The following is a 19,434-nucleotide window of genomic DNA, read 5'->3' on the forward strand; positions in this document are numbered from 1 at the left end:
GTTACTAAGTCTGCATTACTATTAATCTTCTCTTCCTTACTAGTATCTATCTCTTCCCACTTATTACTATAACCATGTCGCTTTTATCTTTCAATTTATATTGTTTTTATTTGCTTCCTAGCACGATTTGATAGCTTATTAGTAATTTTGACTATCACTAAGTGTTGTATCTTTTTATTCTCAATGAATGTATTTTATTCTCCTCTCGCATACTGAGAGCGTATGCACCAAAGTCCAATTCCTTGTGTGTCCAATCACCCTTGGCCAATAAAAATAAAAGAAGTCTATTCTATCAACTGGGACTTCATGCTGAGGTGACCTACTATAAGTTTGCAACCGGAAGCCTCTCCTTGCCTAAAGTGGAGCAACTGAGCTTTGCAAGTAGCCAAGATGCTAGGCGCACCCCCAGTCTTACGCAGGTTGACACAAGGAGCCGCGTGGGAGAAGCGAACCCACGGGGGAGTTATACGTGCGTCGGAATGCCACCTGGATGCCAACACTGCGCAAGCTTCCTTACTCCTGGCATTTCCCATCACCAACCTCCCGCCCTGCAAAGGCCAACAGCCCCGCCCCCCAAGAGCCTACGTCACGCCCTCCCCTCGTCCCCCGCCCACTCCAGCTGGCCCGCGCAGCACGCTGGCTTTGCAAAAGTGGTGGAAGGGTCATCCGTGGACGGTGGGCGGCTTCTTCAAGGGTCGCGGGCGCCGCGATGCCAGGGAAAATGGAGATGCCGAGCCGGGACGAAGCTCCGCCGGGCAGATCTGAAGCCATCGTAGTGCAAGGTACCCCGCGGAGATGGGCCACGCGTGGCAGGGACCCGCGTGGAGGAGTTGGAGCCTCCCGGGCATGGTGCTTGAGAGCTCTGGTGGACTTCAATTCCCATCGTCCTTTGCTGAGCAGGGAACGATGGGAATTGAACTTCAGCAGAGTTGCAAAACCGAGGCGGAGCTGGCTATGCGTAGAGTAAAATGCGTGCACTTAGATCGGTTCGCTGGTTTTAGGGAGCCTGGGGTGTGGGATGGGTGGGGGGGGGGTGTTCCTACCTGCAAAGATGCGCAGTTTGCCTCGCCTGCCGCTCTTTGAGCAGCCCCGGCTCGTGTCCGCGCACAGAGAGACCGAAGTCCCAATCAAGATCGGATCGTCAGTGTGTTTTTCATAAACGTGTAAAGGTCTTATGATCGTTAACCCTGAAGCTATCAACACGCCTGAAGTCAATTCGGAACTGCCAGTTGCTTTTCCCAAGCGAGGCGCAGAAGGAACCGAAACTTACAAACTCCACCAACGTGGAGAACCGAGCACTTGGCAGCGAAGGGAGCAAAGGGGGAGCGATTTCTGGGGGCTGTTCCCCGGTTTTTGTTTTTGTTTTTTGTTCGTTTGTTTGTTTTGCTCAGCAAAACGATAACTGTGATCGTCAGCCTGTTTTCCTTCCCTGGTCTCCTCCAAAACTCCCTCCTCCCGTAAAGAACGGAACGGGACAACGCCCCCCCCAAAATAAAGAGCCTTGGTAGTACAGTGGTCTAAGGCACCCTGTTATTAAGCTGGTTATTAAGACCAGCTGCCTGCAATTACTGCAGGTTCGAATCTCGCCAAGGCTCAAGATTGACTCAGCCTTCCATCTTTTCTAAGGTAGGTAAAATGAGGACCCAGTTTGTGGGGGCAATAAGCTGACTTTGTATAAATATACAAAAGGATGAAGGCTATTGCTGAGCACATTGTAAGCTGCCCTGAGTCTCCGGAGAAGGGCGGCATATAAATCAAATTAAAAAAAAAATGTACGCCCTTAAAACGGACGTTGGCGGAGTGTGTAAGTTTCAGTTCCTTGTGTGCCCGTCTTGGAAAAGCAACGGGCAGTTCCGAGTTGACTTCAAGAGTGTTGATAACTTCAGCCAGTTATCCTAAGACCTTTACACGTTTATGCAAAACAGGTTGACGGCCGATCTTTGAACTTTGGTCTGTCCATTGGCAGGCATGAATTTTTCTTCCCTTTTGCCTTGCAGCTCCCTTCTACATTCCAGAGAACAAGGTGACTTTGAAAGGGATTAGAGTAGACCTAGTGGGAGGTAAGCTAACTAGGAAAAAAAAAAATCCTCCCAAGAAAAGGTTTTAGTTCCCCCACCCCCACCCCAAGATCCATTCATTTATTCCTTTACAAACAGCATTTTATGATACAGGTAGTATATTTTGTAACCCTTTGATAAGCAAAGTCAATGGGGAAGGCAGATTAAGGACCGTGCTGCTAATTTAACTACAGTGATTGGGCTCAATTTTGGTCGTAAGTAGAGGACTACCTGTGATATTCAGTTAATCCTCAATTTACAACCACAACCGAGCCCAAAATTTCTGTTGCTAAGTGAGATACTTGTTAAGTGAATTTTGCTCCATTTTGCCGTCTTTCTTGTCACAGTTGTTAAGTGAATCACTGTAGTTAAATTAGCAACACTTGTTGTTCAGTGAATCTGGATTCCCCATTGACTTTGCTTCTCAAAGGGTCACAAAAGCTGATCACATAACTCCGGGACACAGCAAAGGCCATAAATATGAACCAGTTGCCAAGCATCTGAATTTTGATCACGTGACCATGGAGATGCTGCAATGGTCGTAAGTGTGAAAAATGGTCATAATGCAACCTTTTTCAGTGACATTGTAACTGAATGGTCACTAAACAAACTGTTACAAGTCGAGGACTATTTGTACTAAGTCAAATATTTTATACTTTTGTAAGTCTGGGAATTTATGTTGTTCCGTACAGGTTGGAAAAGTTACTCCATTTTGGTTAGATCTTCCAACAGGACAGCTCAACAATACACAACCTTAGGGGTGGCTCCAGACATCTAATCCTTTTTTTCTTTCTTAACTGAGATCCTCACCTCTCAACCACCAGGAGAAACTGAATATCACTGCCAGATATGTTCATGAAACAAAAACTTTACAAGAGAAGCTCTCAGTGGATCAAGCACAATGAAGAGAGCAGTAAAGAGTTGATCCCAAACGTCTGAGAAAAAGAAACATTCCTGATTCTGTCCACAAACCTTCCCCCCAAAACATTGTTGTTAGTGGTGAAGTCGTGTCCGACCCATCGTGACCCCATGGACAACGTTCCTCCAGGCCAGGGGTCAGCAACTCGAGGCTCTGGAGCTTTCAGTTAGGACAGATAGAGGAAAAAGGACGTCATGCTAGGAGGAGACTCTATGGTGGGGGAACTGGACTTCCGGTCGGCTCCAGAATTGAATGGGGGTTTCCGGTTAGGACCTTTGTGGCTCTTTGAGTGTTTAATGTTGCCAACTCCTGCTCCAGGCCTTCCTGTCCTCTACCATCCTCTGGAGTCCATTTAAACTCACACCGACTTCAGTGACTCCATCCAGCCACCTCGTTCTCTGCCGTCCCCTTCTTCTTTTGCCCTCAGTTGTTCCCAGCATTAGGCTCTTCTCCAGTGAGTCCTTTCTTCTCATTAGGTGGCCAAAGTATTTGAGTTTCATCTTCAGGATCTGGCCTTCTAAAGAGCAGTCAGGGTTGATCTCCTCTAGGACTGACCGCTTTGATTGCCTTGCAGTCCAAGGGACTCGCAGGAATCTTCTCCAGCACCAGAGTTCAAAGGCCTCAATTCTTTGGCGCTCAGCCAAAAAAATATGGTCCATCCTTGCCAGTCCAAACCGTGATTTTATTGCATATGGTGCTATTCTGTACTGCCCAGTGGAAATGGATTAGGGCAGTGTACCAGTAACCCTCAACTTACAACCATTCATTTAGTGACCGTTAAAAGTTACAACGGCACTGGGAAATGTGACTGTGAGCCAGTACTCACACTTACAACTGACATAGCTTCCCCATGGACATGAGATCCAAAATTTGATTGCTGGCCATCCAGCCATGTATTTGCGATGGTTGTAGCATCCTGGGGTCAGTGGGTCGCCATTTATAACCATCCAAGCTGGCTTCCAGCAAGCCAAGTCAATGGGGAAAGCTGGATTCGTTTAAAGGCTGCATGGTTCACTTAACAACCATGGGAAAACGGGTCGTAAAATTGGTGTTAACCCACTTAACTGTAGGAGATGGCCAGGCTGAGCCCGAGGGAGGGGTCAAATGCGCCATCAGTCATGAGTCCCTTTGTGCCCACAAGAGATCTAAGTCCAGTCCACCTTGAATTCCTTCTACTCTTATCTCCCGCTAATTTCCCTTGCCTGTTAGTAGTTCAGATTCTTGTAGAGCAGCGTCCCCCAACCTTTTGGGCACTAGGGACATGTTCTATGGAGAGAGGTTTTTCGATGGACCAGATGGGGCATGGTTTCGTGTGCCACCTTCATCCCATGGATGGAGCTTCGTTTGTTTTCGCAGACCAGTTTCTGGCATGCCGTGGTCCGGTGCTGATCCATGGACCAGGGGTTGGGGATCCCTGTTGTAGAGTTTAAGCTTGCAATAAATCTTTATACTGGTTTGAACTGGCTGAATCTCCTGATTTCCCTGGCGGTTGACATTAACAACGGCCTCATTTAACAACAGAAATTCTGAGCTCAATTGTGGTCAGGGGTGGGTTTCAAAAATTTTAGCAAGGGGTTCGCTGCCCGGTTGCTGGGTGGGCATGGCCATGGTGGGCATGGCCTAGTCAGCCTCCTGCACCATGGGGGGGGGGAAGTTGCCCTCCCCGGGCTCCGGAGGCTTTTCTCAAGCCTCCGGGAGGAGGAAAACGGCCTCCCCAGGCTCTGGGCCCATTTCTGGCCTTCCTGAACTTCTGGAAGGCCCATTTTTCACCCTCCCCAAGCCTCTGTGCGCATCCTGCACTTACCTGCATCCAAAACAGGCCGTGTGGGGACTCCTGGGAGGGGAAGGGTGGGCGGGGCCAGCCAGGAGTGGGATTTGGGGGTTCTCCGAACTGCACAGAATCTTAGCTAGAGGTTCTCCCGAACCCCTGCGAACCTCCAGCAACCCACCCCTGATTGTGGTCCTAAGCCGGGGACTACCTGTATAAATATTGTGAAATAAATAAAACATAAAATGCCATTACTTCTGGCCTTGAGTGTAGGCAGGTATGCCTGGTAGGAGTGAAGATGCTGACTTTGGAAAAAGCTGTTCCACCCCTGGGCTTTGGAAGCCAAATTGAGTTATTTGCTCTCCTCCTCCTCCTCCTCCTCCTCCTCCTCCTCCTCCTCCTCCTCCTCCTCCTCCTCCCCACCCCATCTGAAAGGTTAGAGCAGAGGTCTTCAAACTTGGCAGCTTTAAGACTTGTGGACTTCAACTCCCAGCTATGCTGGCTGGAGAATTCTGGGAGTGGAAGTCCACAAGACTTAAAGCTGCCAGGTTTCTGGGTTAGAGACTTGATCCTCGGAGAGTACAGCATGCATTTTGCAGCCACTGAATCTTGGAAAGTGCTCTTCCTGCCTCTGCATTCCCTCTGCAGTTGGCAGCCTCTTGCTCAGGAATGAGGGCTGGGTGTACAATATGGTGTGTGTGAACGTCTGTGGTTTGCTGATTTCCCAGCTGTTCTTCCTGACCCCGAGTCATCTCTGTTTACATTCTGAACATGTGCCAAGAGCCAATGCTCTGGAATGATACCCTAGCTGCTCCCCGTGTGCCGATTGGGATGGGGGCATACAGCACTTTCCATGGCAACGGGATACTGTTGCTAGGAGACGGAGGAATAAAAGACTTGGAGGGATGCCTGGCAGCCTTCCTCCCCTCCCCCTCGTCTTCTGCTGTCTCCCCATTTGGAACAAGATGATTCCCGAAACATGGCAAGCACAGTTATGACCATGAGACAGGAGCACCAGGACACGGAGGAGTTGGGGACAATGAAAGGCTGGGCATTTGTTGGGGGCCATTTCTTGGCTGTGTGAGGAACCAACTGTCTTATGCTGAGTTTATTTGTAGCAATGGCGTGCCCATCAATTGGAGGGGGATGGTATCTTGATCATGGCTTTAATCTAAAGCAGGGGTCTGTAACAACCTTAAGCACTCAAAGAGCCATTTGGACCCGTTTCCCACAGAAAAGAAAACACCGGGAGCCACAAAAACCCTTCCCGTGCCTGACTATTTCTTGAGCAGCCACAAAACTAGCATATGTAGTTGAATTAAATGTTCTGTTTTCTTCTGAAACTTTTCTTTTCTTGGATTTATCCGTGGTTGGCCTACCGGGAGTTGAAAAGCTCAATAAATCGCGTGCCGGCAGGTGTTGCACATTGGTGGTTGTGACACATATTTTGAGTGACAGGGTGCCGTAGCAGAGGGATGAAAGAGCCACATGTGGCTCCAGAGCCGCAGGTTGCTGACCCCTGATCTAAAGGAAGATGCTAGGCATGGATATGGCCATAATGGGCTCTAAAAATAAGAATCTTGTTGGCTCAGGTCTCTTCTGACATGAGGGTGAGGACAGTCCCTCCTTAATAGTTCCCACAGTATTTGGTAGATGCAGATGCTGGAGTGTTTAGTCTGGCAAGATTCTGTCCACAGGTGAGCAACAATAAGAAACTTAGCTTGGAAGAATCACCATGTGTCATTCTTGGTTTGGAGGCCTGACGGTTTTTAAATCAAATAAATTACAAGTTTCCAATCGTATTACTCTTACCCTGTCCTTTAAAGGGAAACAATTGCTCTGGGAAATTATTTTAGGTTGGCAGACTTTCTTCTTTTTGTAAACTCCTTTGACGTTCTTTTACCAGTTCAACCATGAGGATGGATCAACTTAAGTTAAAGGAACCTAAGAAATAGTTTTAGGCCATTTGTCTTGGGGAACCCAGATTGGATTTTGACTAGTAGATAATGGCCAGAAGAGAACGTAATCCTAGTTACTCTTTGCTAAAAAGAGGAATCAACATTCACTGCAGTTACCGATAGTTAATGTATCTAGAAATAATGGTCTCTGATTATTCTAATAATAATCTTATCTGCCCCCAGTAATACTTTAAAAAAAAAAATGCTCTATCAGCAAATCATTGAAAATAAAAAAAACATTATTTAAACAAACAGCAAAGCAAAATAGACTGAAGCAAACCTTGGAAGAACAAATATAGAATTCTTTATTGGCCAAGTGTGATGGGACACACAAGTAATTTGTCTCTGGTACACAAATATAGCATGGTTTGGGAGTTGTATAGCTGTCCCATGCTTCTGATAAAACGTTTCTCCTAAGGCAGAGGTGGGAAATGATGGCCCCTTTAGGAATTGTGGACTTCAACCCCCAGAATTCCTGAGCCAGCATGTCCTAAGCCAGGTGTCAGCAACCTGTGGCTCCGGAGCCACATGTGGCTCTTTGGGTCCTCTCTTGTGGCTCCCTGTCGAGTGAGCCCACCACTAGCTGTCCCTGTCCCTGTCCCTGTCCCTCCCCTCCCAGTCCCTCCTCGCCTGGCCTGAGAAGGTAAGGGCGATGGCAGGGGATGGAGAAGTGACCAGGGCAGAGACAGAGAGATACAGAGAGGAGGGGGGAGAGAGAGGGAGGAGGGAGGGAGGGAGGGAGAGAGAGATGTCAAAAGGGTTTTGTGGTTCCTGGTGTTTTTTAACCGGTTCTCTGCCCTAATGACCTGCTGGGTAGGCATAGCTGGGGAGTGGGTGGGTCATGTGACTGGTGGAAGTGACTGATGTCGAGTTGGCCACACCCACCCAGGTTTTGTGGCTCCCGGTGTTTTCTTTTCTGTGGGAAATGGGTCCAAATGGCTCTTTGAGTGTTTAAGGTTGCAGGCCCCTGCCCTAAGCTTAAGGTGACCAAGCAAACACTTTTGTTTCAAAGCAAACAACTTAGGAAGATAGGGTAGTTTTCAGAAAACTCCAAAGCTGTCTCTGAAGACCAATACCAATTGTTCTTCGTTCGGAACGAATATGTTCTTCGTTTCCCACAATTTGCTGGCCACGAGGGATATGACCAGGAGCAGGGGTGAAATGCTCCTGGTTCGGACTGGATCACCCAATCCGGTAGCGATGGCGGCGGATGGTTCAGAGAACCGGTAGCAAAAATCTCTGCGGGTCCCCCCCTCTCCACCATGCCCAGCTGAGCCGCACGATCATCAGAGGCTTTTTTTTTTTTTACTTTTAAAAGCATTTTTTCTACAACCTCTTCCGATGAAAAAATGCTTTTAAAAGTAAAAAAAAAAGCCTCTGATGATCGCGCGGCTCAGCTGGGATCGTCAAAGGCTTTTCAAAGCATTCTTTTCTGCAACCTCTTGGCCGAAGAGGTGGTAAAAAGAACACTTTGAAAAGTCTCTGATGATCCCAGCTGAGTTGCCTGATCATCAGAGAGGCTTTTCAAAGCATTTTTTAAAAAGCCTCTCTGACGATCCCAGCTGAGTTGCCTGATCGGCAGAGGCTTTTCAAAGCATTAGAAAAAATGCTTTGAAAAGTTAAAACAAAAAAAGTTGGCCACGCCCACCCAGTCACATTACCCCCCCCCCAAGCCATGCCCACAGAACCGGTAGTAACAAATTTTACATTTCACCCCTAGCCAGGAGGGAGCTGGTATAACAGCCAGACGGGGAAATTCTCTTGTTGTGAATTTTCATAATGCACTATTATTGGGAGAAGAATACTTCCTGATAGGCACTCATTCAGTGTTTGTCAAACTTGGGTTTTTCAACCTTTTATGCAAGTCACTACAGGTAATCCTTGATTTACGACCCCAGCAGAGCCCCACATTTCTGTTGCTAAGCAAGACAATTGTTCAGTGAGTTTTGCCCCATTTTATGACCTTTTTTGGCCCCGTTGTTAAGTGAATCACTGCCATTGTTAAGTTAGTAAACACGGTTAAGCGAATCTGGCTTCCCCGTTGACTTTGCTTGTCAGGTCGCAAAAGGATCACATGACTCCCCTCCCCCCAGGACACTGCAACCGTCATAAACATGAGTCAGTTGGCAAGAGTCCGAATTTTGATCACGTGATCATGGGGATGCTTCAATGGTCGTAAGTGTGAAAAACGGTCGTAAGCCACTTTTTTCAAAGCCGTTCTAACTTAGAATGGTAACTAAATGAACGGCTTGTTAAGTTGAGGATTACTTCAATACAATTTGTTTTAGGCAGTAAGAGAATAACAGAGTTGGAAGGGACCTTGGAGGTCTTCTAGTCCAGCGGTCACCAACTGATGGTCTGGGAGAAAATTTTGGTGGTCTGCAGAAAAAATATTTGCATTTTTTATACTGCACTAAATCAAGGGTCCTCAAACTACGGCCCCTGGGCCGGATACGTGCAATGAACGTTTGTGTTGCTGCAGAGGTCTTTTTGTCCGGGTGGGGGGGGGGAATTCCGACTTGGTGTCTGCTTCAACCTCCTGGTGCAGGGCTTTGGGTGAAGGCTGGAGGGAAGCGCCGCTGGTGGCGAAGAGCCAGAGGGCCTTATTCCAGTGGGACTGCCTCATGGCCTGGAACTGGCTGACCATCTCAGTCCGCCAAGCCTCCAGGCGCCAGTACCTGGCCTTGCACTCCCGCAAGTCTTCCCACTGCTTGGAAATCCTATGCTCGTAGTCCTCAGTGAGGTGCTTCTGCTGAGCCTCCTTCTCAGTCAGATCCAATTTGAACTGAGCCAGCTGTTTAGCCAACTCTTTCTCGTGGTGGTTGCTTAGCTTCAACAACTGCTTCCTGTTGGGGCCCTAAGGGGCCCGGGCAGGCAGGGGAGGAGTGGCTGGGACGGGAGGGGTGAGTAGAGGCCGGTGATGCACCCCTTGACGTGAGTGACATCGAGTTGGTGACGCCCACCCAGTCACATGACCACCTAGCCACGCCCACCCAGACATTAGGCAGATCATATTAGTGGCCCGTGGGATTTAAAATTATGAACTTAATGGTCCCTGAGATCTGAAAGGTTGATGACTCTTGTTCTAGTCCAGCTTCCTGTTCAGGCAGGACACCCTATACCCTTTTCAGACAAATGGTTGTCCAATCTCTTCTTAAAAACTTCCAGTGTTGGAGCACCCACAGCTTCTGGAGGCAAGTCATTCCACTGATTAATTGATCTAGCTGTCATCAGACAATAACATACTACTTTCTACTTGTAGTGTGTTATTGTCTGCTAGGCATTTAATATTCGCATGGGAAATGTAGTCCCTGTGCATGCAGTGAAATAGGCAATTTATCAAGTCCTACACCAATGAGCATCCTTGATTGATTCTGTTCAGCATGGCGGTCTTCCATTTGATAAAACTTGTTCCAAGTTGATTTCTGTTGATTTCTAGTTTTTTTCTCCTTTCAGTGCAGTGTTGGAAGAAACTTCATAGAGAATTGGGGGTAATGCCGTTAGCAATAACTGAAATGAATTCCTATTTCATCTGAGCCAAGAAATCACGGTATTTCCTGAGTAATCTGGACTATTAAAATGAGTTTAATGTTGGGTTAATAAACCAAGACCATCCCTTGAATATAATGTCCCAGCTTGAATGCTATTGGAATATGAGAGTTAATAGAAAATTTCCTAGTTCATATGAAAGAAAAAAAAAAAACCCAAAAGCTGCAAGTGTGAGCAGAGGTTCACTCCTAGTTTATGAAGGGAGGTTCATTTTTTAATCTTCCAGAGGAGTGGAAATCTTGAAATATAAGTTTTATTAGAAGGAATGGGTTTTTTGATTTGTACAATGTACATTGGCAAACGGCAACTATCTGGAATGCATAATGCGACACTGTTTTAGTGCAGGAGAGTACAAATTGTTGGCTGTAAGCCAAAACTTAAAATGTTTTTGTTGGGTCTTGTTTTTTGCAGTCAACTGTAGTTGGTGAACATTTTGACATTTGGGGTTTTTGAAACACCCACTCTTATTTCAGATTTTACATTACAGATCAGGGTGGATAAAAATCAATGATTTTTTTAAAAAAATCAAAAAAATCGGATTTTTTTTATTTAAATCGGATTTTTTTGATTTTTATCGAATTTATTTTAATAAAAAACTTTTGGGGTAAAAATCTATCGTAAGATAGTTTTCTATTTAAGATACATAAATAATTTAGTTTATTCAGCATGAAATGGAGCTTAGTTATGTAGCATGAGGCTGTATATTCTGCAACACTGGGACTATCAGTGAGTCAACAGTGGGTCAAAGGAGTAGCAGAGATGACAGTTGCTCTTTAAAAATTATGATTTAAATCGAGTTGATTTAAATCAAGTCTTTTTACTAGTGATTTAAATCATGATTTAAATCATGATTTAAATCGACTCGATTTAAATCAAATCCACCCTGTTACAGATGGTCCTCCTCAGGTAATGGCCACATGTTGAGCGACTGAACTTGCAACCGTTCTGAATAAGTGATACAACCGGTCCTCAGAATTCTGGCCATTGCAGCCCCCATGGTTACTTGATCGCCATTCAGGTGCCCAGTAACCAGGGGTGGGCTGCTTGGGGTTCGGGAGACCTTCTAGTTAAGATTCTGTGCAGTTCGGAGAACCCCCAAATCCCACTCCTGGCTGGCCACACCCACCCCTCCCCTCCCAGGAGTCCGGACGTGGTCTGTTTTGGATGCAGGTAAGTGCAGGGTGCGCACAGAGGCTCGGGGAAGGCAAAAACGGGCCTACTGGAACTTTGGGAACGAGGGCCTCTAGAGCCCGGGGAGGCCGTTTTCGTCCTCCTGGAGGCTCGAGGAAAGCCTCCAGAGCCCGGGGTGGGCAAAAATGCCCCCCCACCCACCGTGGTGCAGGAGGCAGACTAGGCCATGCCCACCATGGCCACACCCACCCAGCAACTGGGCAGAGAACCCCTTGCTAAAATTTTTGAAGCCCACCCCTGCCAGTAACTGACCATTGCAATATCATACGATCACAATTTGTGACTTTCTCCGCTGGCTTTCGACAAGCAAAATCAAGGAGTCGTGGTCATGTGAGATCCTCGCTTAGTGACCCCTGATGATTTGCTTAACAGTGGTGACCGAGGACTCCGTTCTCTCACCTTGGGGAATCTTGGTGGTGCAGCGGACTAAAGTGGTGTTAAGTAGCACTTAGCTGCCAGCTGCCTGCAATTACTGCAAGTTCAAATCTCACCAGGCTCAAAGTTGACTCAGCCTTCCATCCTTCCGAGGTAGGTAAAATGAGGACCCGGATTGTGGGGGCAATAAGCTGACTTTGTATAAAATAGAACACCGCTTAGGGGGCCCCCGAAAACCCTACTAAGCAGGTATATACAAAAGTATGAAGGCTATTGCTTAACGCATTGTAAGCCGCCCAGAGTCTCCGGAGAAAGGTGGCATATAAATCGAACCAATAAAATAAATAAATAAATAAATAAATAAATAGCACGCAATGATTTGAAGAGCCAGTTTTTTCTCTGAGCTATTTGGAGAATCAAGTTTCTCCTGCTCGTTTTCTCAGCTAATGTCGAACACGGGTGTTGGTTTAAAAAAAAAAATAATGAAAGGGAATTGGCATCTCTAAAGGTAAATTTGTTCCCTTCTTCCTCTTTCTCCCTCCTCCTTTCTTCCTCCCTGTCCCATGATGCATTGTACCTCGGCAAGCTGATGCCATATAAAAAAAAACAACGGGTTGTTACGCTGCCCATTCTTTTGATGGCAGAAGGGTGGGCAGAACCTGGCACCATTTGGAGAGGAAAAACTCCAGCCTTCCGACAGTAGCCTCCTGGGCATGTATTGTCTGACCTACTCCATCCCCTTCCTGGTATCCCTGAGCCTCCTGCAGTCAGAGGGGACAAGGCGGGCATCCAAAAAACCCGAGCGGGTCCTAATCCCGAAGGGAACCAAGAATCGCCTACCCAAGGGGGTAAGCTTTTATTTGGGCTCTGTTCTTTCTCCTTTCCTCTTCCCCCTTATTCATCCTTTTTTTTTTTTGGGTGGTGGGGAGGAAAATAAAAGTACAGTAGTATCTATGAACGTTTATATCGTTCAACATTTTGTCTCTCGTTTTTGGCTCCGTTTCTGGGTTCCGACAAGCAGCAAAGGGTTAGAGAGAGAGAGAGAGAGAGAGAGAGAGAGAGAGAGAGAGAGAGAAAGAAAGGATCACGGCTGTTGGGATGAAGGTTGGCAAGGAAGCCGTGAGACAGAGGGAGAGAGGGAGGGAGAAAATAAAACTGGCACAGGCTGGAGGTTTGCCAAGGTTGCTTGGCAGAGATGCCATAGAAAGCTGGGCGAACACGCACATGGTAATGTATATTTCGGAAGAGAAATGCTGAAAAGCGGAGGCGGGGGAGTGGAGGTTTAGGGGAACAGAATGAATCGCAGATCCTTGATCTGGGCACCTGTTTGTTTTCTTTTAATATGGCAAATTGCTTCCATCTTTTCCTTTGATTTCCCCCCCCCCCCCTTCTCCTTTTCTTGTGGTTATTGGATGTTCATTATGTAGCACATGAGTACCAAATGCAAGAGAGTTGCGTTTAGGGAACGCAGGACTTCCTGTGCTGATTGATTTGAATCTGGGCCAAGGAAATAATGTTGACTGCTATCTTGCCTGGAAGAAGGGGGAAGGAGGGAGAGGAATTGGCTGCCAGCTGCCAAGCTGCCTCCCCACCTTGGCAGGGAATCGTCGAACGGATCCAAACGGGCCTCCGGTGGTGCCTTTGGACTTCTTTTTTGATATTGGTTAGGGGGCCCCTGGATTCCCGATGTGACTTTTTCACAGGGGACCCCTTCAACCTTGGAGGCAGGTAGTCCCAGAACAGGTAAGGAAAACCTCTGGGCCAGCTGTGATTCCTTTGTCTGGTTTAGTTTTCAGAAGGATGCCAAAGCTGGAAACATTTGCATACGAAGTCCATGAGAACGGGGTTGGCACGGGGTGTAGGGTCGGCGTGGGTGTGTTTTTTAGGGGTGGGTGTGTAGCTTTTAGCCTCTCTTTGGGAAAAAAAAACAGTCAAGAGTCGATCCGTGCTTTGTCGTGTCTCCTTTCTCAAACCGTACGGCATGTTGGATAGTAGCCGTGCGTCTGTTCTCTTGAGATGGCTCCTTTTGGCCCACCGTGGGGCTGCCTCTACCTTGCTGATACCCTTCGGCATCTGGTCTTTGGTCCTGGGCATCCAGAGGCTTAAGAAGGTGAGGCAGAACTGAAGCTGGTTCAGGATTGCCAGCTTTTTCTAACTGCCTTTGGTGGGTGTGGTGCGAAAGATGGGTTAAAGCTGGCCAGGAGCTCCTGCCTGAAGGAAGCTTGGACAGGATGCTGTTTGCTCTAAGATGGACCTAGGAAAAAGAAGGAATTTCCTGCTAGGATCTTCGCCGTGCTGCTCACTTTGAAGCCTCAGCTGCCTTCGTAGGTGTGAGACTCCAGGGAGACAAAAGAAATTACAGTCTCGCTGAACTTAAATAAGGATTGGAAGCAAATGAGCCAGGTTTATGCTTGGGTGCTCCTATTTTTCCTGGGGTGCCCCCCCAGTCGACGTCTGTGATGTTTTGGTCATTGTATTTTTTAAAAAACACATCTCAGGACCATCGGCACACCCAGGTGGGAGATACCATGCTTCAGCCTGAATTTGCCTGGGTTTCTGAAAATTAATTCCTTAAGTAAAGTGAAGGTTTTTGTTTTTTTTTAAAAAATCTGAATAGAAATGAGAAAATGTTTCAGGATGCAGGCTGCAATATTTGACACTGCAGCTGGCAGGCTCCGTTTTGAAGTTGTAGGTATAGAAGAAACACAAGCAGAGATCTGATCTAATGCAGTATAGCTAAAAGAAGGGGAAATATCCTTTTAAAAAAAAACATATTCTAAGATGGAGGCAGAGGCAACAGAAATTATTGTAGGGGTTAAAGGAAAGACTGCATTATTTGTAGCTTAGAGCCAAGGTAGTCAGCAAGAAACTCAAATAAAGGTATGTATACAGGTAGTCCTCGTTTAGTGACCGCAGTTGGGACCAGCAACTTTGTCGTTAAGCAAAGCAGTCACTAAATGAAACCACCACTGTGCTTATGATCTTACTTCAGCTTTACAGACCTGCAAAAGTTCATCAATAAAAGGACTGGTCATAAGATGACTTTGTCAGCCCCATTACAATGGCAAACAGTTGTTAAACAAGACAGTTGCTAAATGAAGATTCCCTGTACATGATGTGGAAAATACAGGTAGATATTATTCTCCCGTTAGAACTCAGAGTCATCTCTAAAGGTATAACCAAAAAACAAAACAAAACACTTTTTACATAAGATGGACTTAAATTGTAGAAGCTGCTGCCGTCAGATACAGCAATGGTCCCTGTAGTATTTTAAAAGAAGCCTTGAACAAATTCATAGAAAGATTTCATGTCCGGTTGTCTGGTCATTCACCTAGCCTGAAAGTAACTCTTTTCCAAGCTCTACTGTTCTCACGGGGTTCTCTTGAGCAAGATTTCTTGAGAAGAAAGTTGTGGAGTTAAAATAATTTAATTGTTTTCCTTCCAGAACCAATTTATGGCAAAAGTACAGTAGTGGCCAAAGTTGTGGAAACCTTTTGGAAAAAGTGTATTTTCTAAAACTAGCTAACAACACCACTTTTTTGGGGAATAATACCTTAAAATTATATATCAATGGAAAGATAATTTAATCAAGAATGTAATGCAAAAACATTTATGAAGGATTTGCTATTAGAATAGCAGTTACAGTATAAAAACTAAAAGTGAATCACGTAGAAAAAACGAGATACACAAAAATTATCACCATGTCAGTAAATCCTTACTTGGGTAACCTTTAGCATGAATGACGGCCTTACAACGTCTTCCCATGGAGTGAACCAAGTCTTTTAGTTCTGCAGCTGTTATAATGTAAAACCAAGATTGAATGATGGCTTCTATTAACTGGATTTTATTGCTGGGTCGCTTCTGACTAAGAAGTTTCTTTAGTCGGCTCCATAGATTTTCAATTGGGTTAAGGACTCTGGGCTATTCCCAGGCCATTCCAGCAGTGGAATAGGATTATCTTGAAACTCCAAAAAAAGTGGTGTTATTAGCCATCAAATCTCAAAAATACACTTTTCCCAAAAGGTTTCCACAATTTTGGCCATTACTGTAGGCTAGCAGGTAAACTTCATTGATCTTTCTAACTGTCATTCTCTGACCCGAGGTGGCAGAGGAATTCTGGGAGCTGAAGTCTACCCATCTTAAAATTGCTGAAGGTTCAGAAACACTGCTTTGGGATAATGTGAAGTTTGATTTGGAGTTTCAGTTTCAACAATACAAGAAAGTACAGGAATAAAATACATATCTGGTAAATAAGAGATATACATTCTTGCACCTTTTTATACAAAGTCACTTTACTATTGCAATCGATAGATCCTCTCAATCTCTGATAATGCAGTGTTTGTGTGTGTGTGTGTATGAGGCACAGAGAGACAGATAGATACACGGATAATCTATATTGCCCTACTTAAACTGTTATTTAGAGGGCTCTCCAGATGTTGGGTGGGATGCTGTAAGAGAATGAGGAAATAACCTTTGTAAGGTCCTAGAAGTTTCCCTGAGCCGCTGAGATGCCAAAGAGAGTGAGACTCGAGATGAGGCTTTCAGAAAATAACAGCTTTTTTATTTATGGCCAAAGTAAACAGGCTGGGTGACAAAACTATATCCAAAACATACAGACAAAATGCATGTAAGGAATAGCCACACCCCTGTGAGAGTGGCTCCGAGTATTATATACATTTTATGCCGTTAGAAACAAAGTTTACCCAATCAGAGACAAAGGTTCCTTACCAATGTGGTCTTTAAAGCGTTCTTTGTTCAGGCCCCTGTCTCTGTCCACCTTATTTATGGAGATTTCCTATAGCCTTGTGTAGGGGTGGTTTCCCTCCCTGGCCAAGTTGTTTATTCAGCAGAATGATTTCAGGATTCAGAATCTATGAGGCAGGAAAACTCCCTACTCTGGTTCCTTTATCTATGGGGCCTGATATTCCTGGGTTACAGTTTCTTCTATATTTTCAAGGATGTGCCTAGCTTTGAAGCCAAGAACAGAAGCGAGACACAGAAGCAAGATAACAAACTTTGTACTAATGCTAACCAGTATCCAGAGTTGGTATTCACTTATCTTTGCTATTGGTTTGCAAATTTAAGCGTGTGCCCTCCACGCGTGCCTTCCGTGCATGCGCAGAGCCTTCCGTGCATGCACAGAGTGTCAAAAACGGGACATGATGACGTCCGGGTGGGTGGGCGGAGTCTCCCGCAGCCGCTGCTACTGGTTCACTCGAACCGGATAGAACTGGCTGAATACCACCACTGCCAGTATCAAGGCTACAATTTACTGAGCTAGAATTAGTTCCTAACAACTACCGTATTTTTCAGACTATAAGACACACCGGAATATAAGACACATTAATATTTCGAAGAGGAAAACAAGAAAAAAAGTTTTTGACCCCCGCATGTCCAGTTTTTGCCCTTCCCAGTCCCCAGGAGCACTCTGCAGGCCTCCCAAACCCTCTGTGCATCCCGTTTTTGTGAAAAACAGGCCTGATTTTGGCAAAAACGGGATACACGGGGTGGGGTTTCGGAAGGCCAAAATTGGCTCTATTCAGTGTATAAGACACACCAACATTTCCACCCTCTTTTGGGGGGGGGGAAGTGTGTCTTATACTCTGCAAAGTATGGTAATTTCTGACAGTATACAACAGTGATGGCTAACCTTTTTGCTGTCGCGTGCCAAAAGTGGGGATCATGTGGGGGGGGGGTCACGCATGCGTGTGCCCATACCCATAATTCAATGCGCCCCACCCCCCGCACATGCGTGCGTGACTCCCTCCTGTGCTATCCCCACTTTTGGCACGTGATGGCACGGTGGACACGGTAGGCCCGTTTTCTGCCCTCCCCAGGCTCCAGAGGCTTTCTTGGAGCCTGGGGAGGGCGAAAACGGCCTTCCATCCCCCACCCGGGAAGCCCTCCGGAGGCCGGAAACAGCCCATTTCCCGACTTCAGGTCGGTCCGGAAGGCCCGAAAATAAGCTGGCTGGCGCGCATATGCATGCTGGAGCAGTGTAGGCCAACGCTCGCGTGCCCACAGATATGGCTCCGTGTGCCACCTGTGGCACCCGTGCCATAGGTTCGCCATCACGGGTATACAATAATATAAGCAGAAGCCAATAACAAAGCTTAATTCCTAATAAATGATTTCCATCAGTGTATCATATCAGAAGCAAACAGCAAATATTGGTTTGATCGTTATGCTCCTTCACCTTGATGAAAGGATGAGTGAGCTGCCAACATTATGTCTGGTTTTGATAATATAAAGATTGCTTTGACGCCTTTCCCCATATAATACAGGCGGCTCTCAACTTACAGCCATTCGTTTAGTGACCGTTCGAAGGCACAATAGCACTGGAAAAAAGTGACTTATCACACTTACGACTGTTGCATGTGTTCAAAATTTGGGCGCTTGGCAACTGGCATGTATTTATGATGGTTGCAGTGTCCTAGGATCATCCAATTACTTTTTGCGAGCTTCTGACAAGCACGAGGAAGCCACATTCACTTAGCAATACAGTGGCTAACTTAACAACTGCAGTGATGTACTTAACAACTGTGGCAAGAAAGGTCATAAAATGGGGCAAAACTCAGTTCACTCAAGAAATCCTTGACTTACAACCCTTTCGTTTAGTGACCATTCCAAGTTACAACAGCACTCAAAAAAAGTGATTTATGACCATTTTTTTCACACTGATGGCCGTGGTCATGTGATCATGTGGCATTTATGACGGTTGTCACGCGATCCACCTTTTGTGACCTTCTGAGAAGCAAAGTCAATGGGGGAAGCCAAATTCACTTAGCAACCGTGTTGCTACCTTAATTGCCTCGATTCCCTTAACAACTGTGGCAAGAAAGGTCATAAGACGGGGCAAAACCTTGTTGCTAAGCAATGCGGTTATAAACTGCAATGTCACATGACTGCCCCACTTAGTGGTGACAGTTTCAGCAGTCCCAGTTGCTGTCGTTAAGCGAGGACCTCGCACGATCACAACTTGTGACCTCCTGCCCGCTTCCCCATTGACTTTGCTTGTGGGAATCTGGCAATCAAGGTCCCAAGTCACGTGACTATGGGAAGCTGCAAGTGTCATCGTGATGAGCTGGTTGCTAGGCACCCAAATCACAGTCACAAGATTGCAGAGACCCTGTGAAGGCTGCAATTTGGAGGATGGGCATAAGTTTCTTGTTCAATGCCGTTTCCACAGTCACTGAATGAATGGTCATTAAGTGAGACTACCTCTGATGATTTTTCTTTCCCTGGTTTTTTTTTTTTGCAGCTGTCCATGCCGTCAATAACAATCCAACATATCCCCCATTTCCCAAAGGAATGCAAATGGCAATATTTGGTGAGTGATGATTTGTTCATGGCCAGATTTAATTACCATATTTTTCAGAGTATAAGATGCTCCAGACTATAAGACGCAACTCCCTCTTTTGGTGAGGAAAACAAGAAAAAGAAATCTGCCTCTGCCTCCCAGCAATTTTGCCTCGTTGCAGCAAACAGCAAACAGCCTGCTTTACTTTCATTTTCGTTTTCAGCATAGCTTGATCAGCACAAGAAAAAAAAACTGCTCCCAGCAATTTACCTCCTTGCGGCAAGCAGCAGAGGCCCACGCAGCAATAGGCAATGGCA

The 19,434-nt window shown here is 46.0% G+C and overlaps 1 protein-coding gene across 1 annotated transcript in view; it reads left to right on the forward strand.

Moving 5' to 3' along the window:
* The first annotated feature begins 490 nt into the window (after positions 1 to 490).
* Positions 491 to 19,434, forward strand: part of LOC139321118 (mitochondrial peptide methionine sulfoxide reductase-like) — a 63,989-nt gene continuing 45,045 nt past the window's right edge. The window contains 4 exon segments of the mRNA XM_070949742.1: positions 491 to 593; positions 596 to 705; positions 707 to 782; positions 19,079 to 19,147. Of these exon segments, the coding sequence (XP_070805843.1) occupies positions 491 to 593; positions 596 to 705; positions 707 to 782; positions 19,079 to 19,147 (358 nt within the window).

This window comes from Pituophis catenifer, unplaced genomic scaffold (assembly GCF_029215685.1).
Source record: "Pituophis catenifer annectens isolate HBS135680 unplaced genomic scaffold, rPitCat1.0.hap2 SCAF_9, whole genome shotgun sequence".
NCBI classification, from domain to species: domain Eukaryota; kingdom Metazoa; phylum Chordata; class Lepidosauria; order Squamata; family Colubridae; genus Pituophis; species Pituophis catenifer.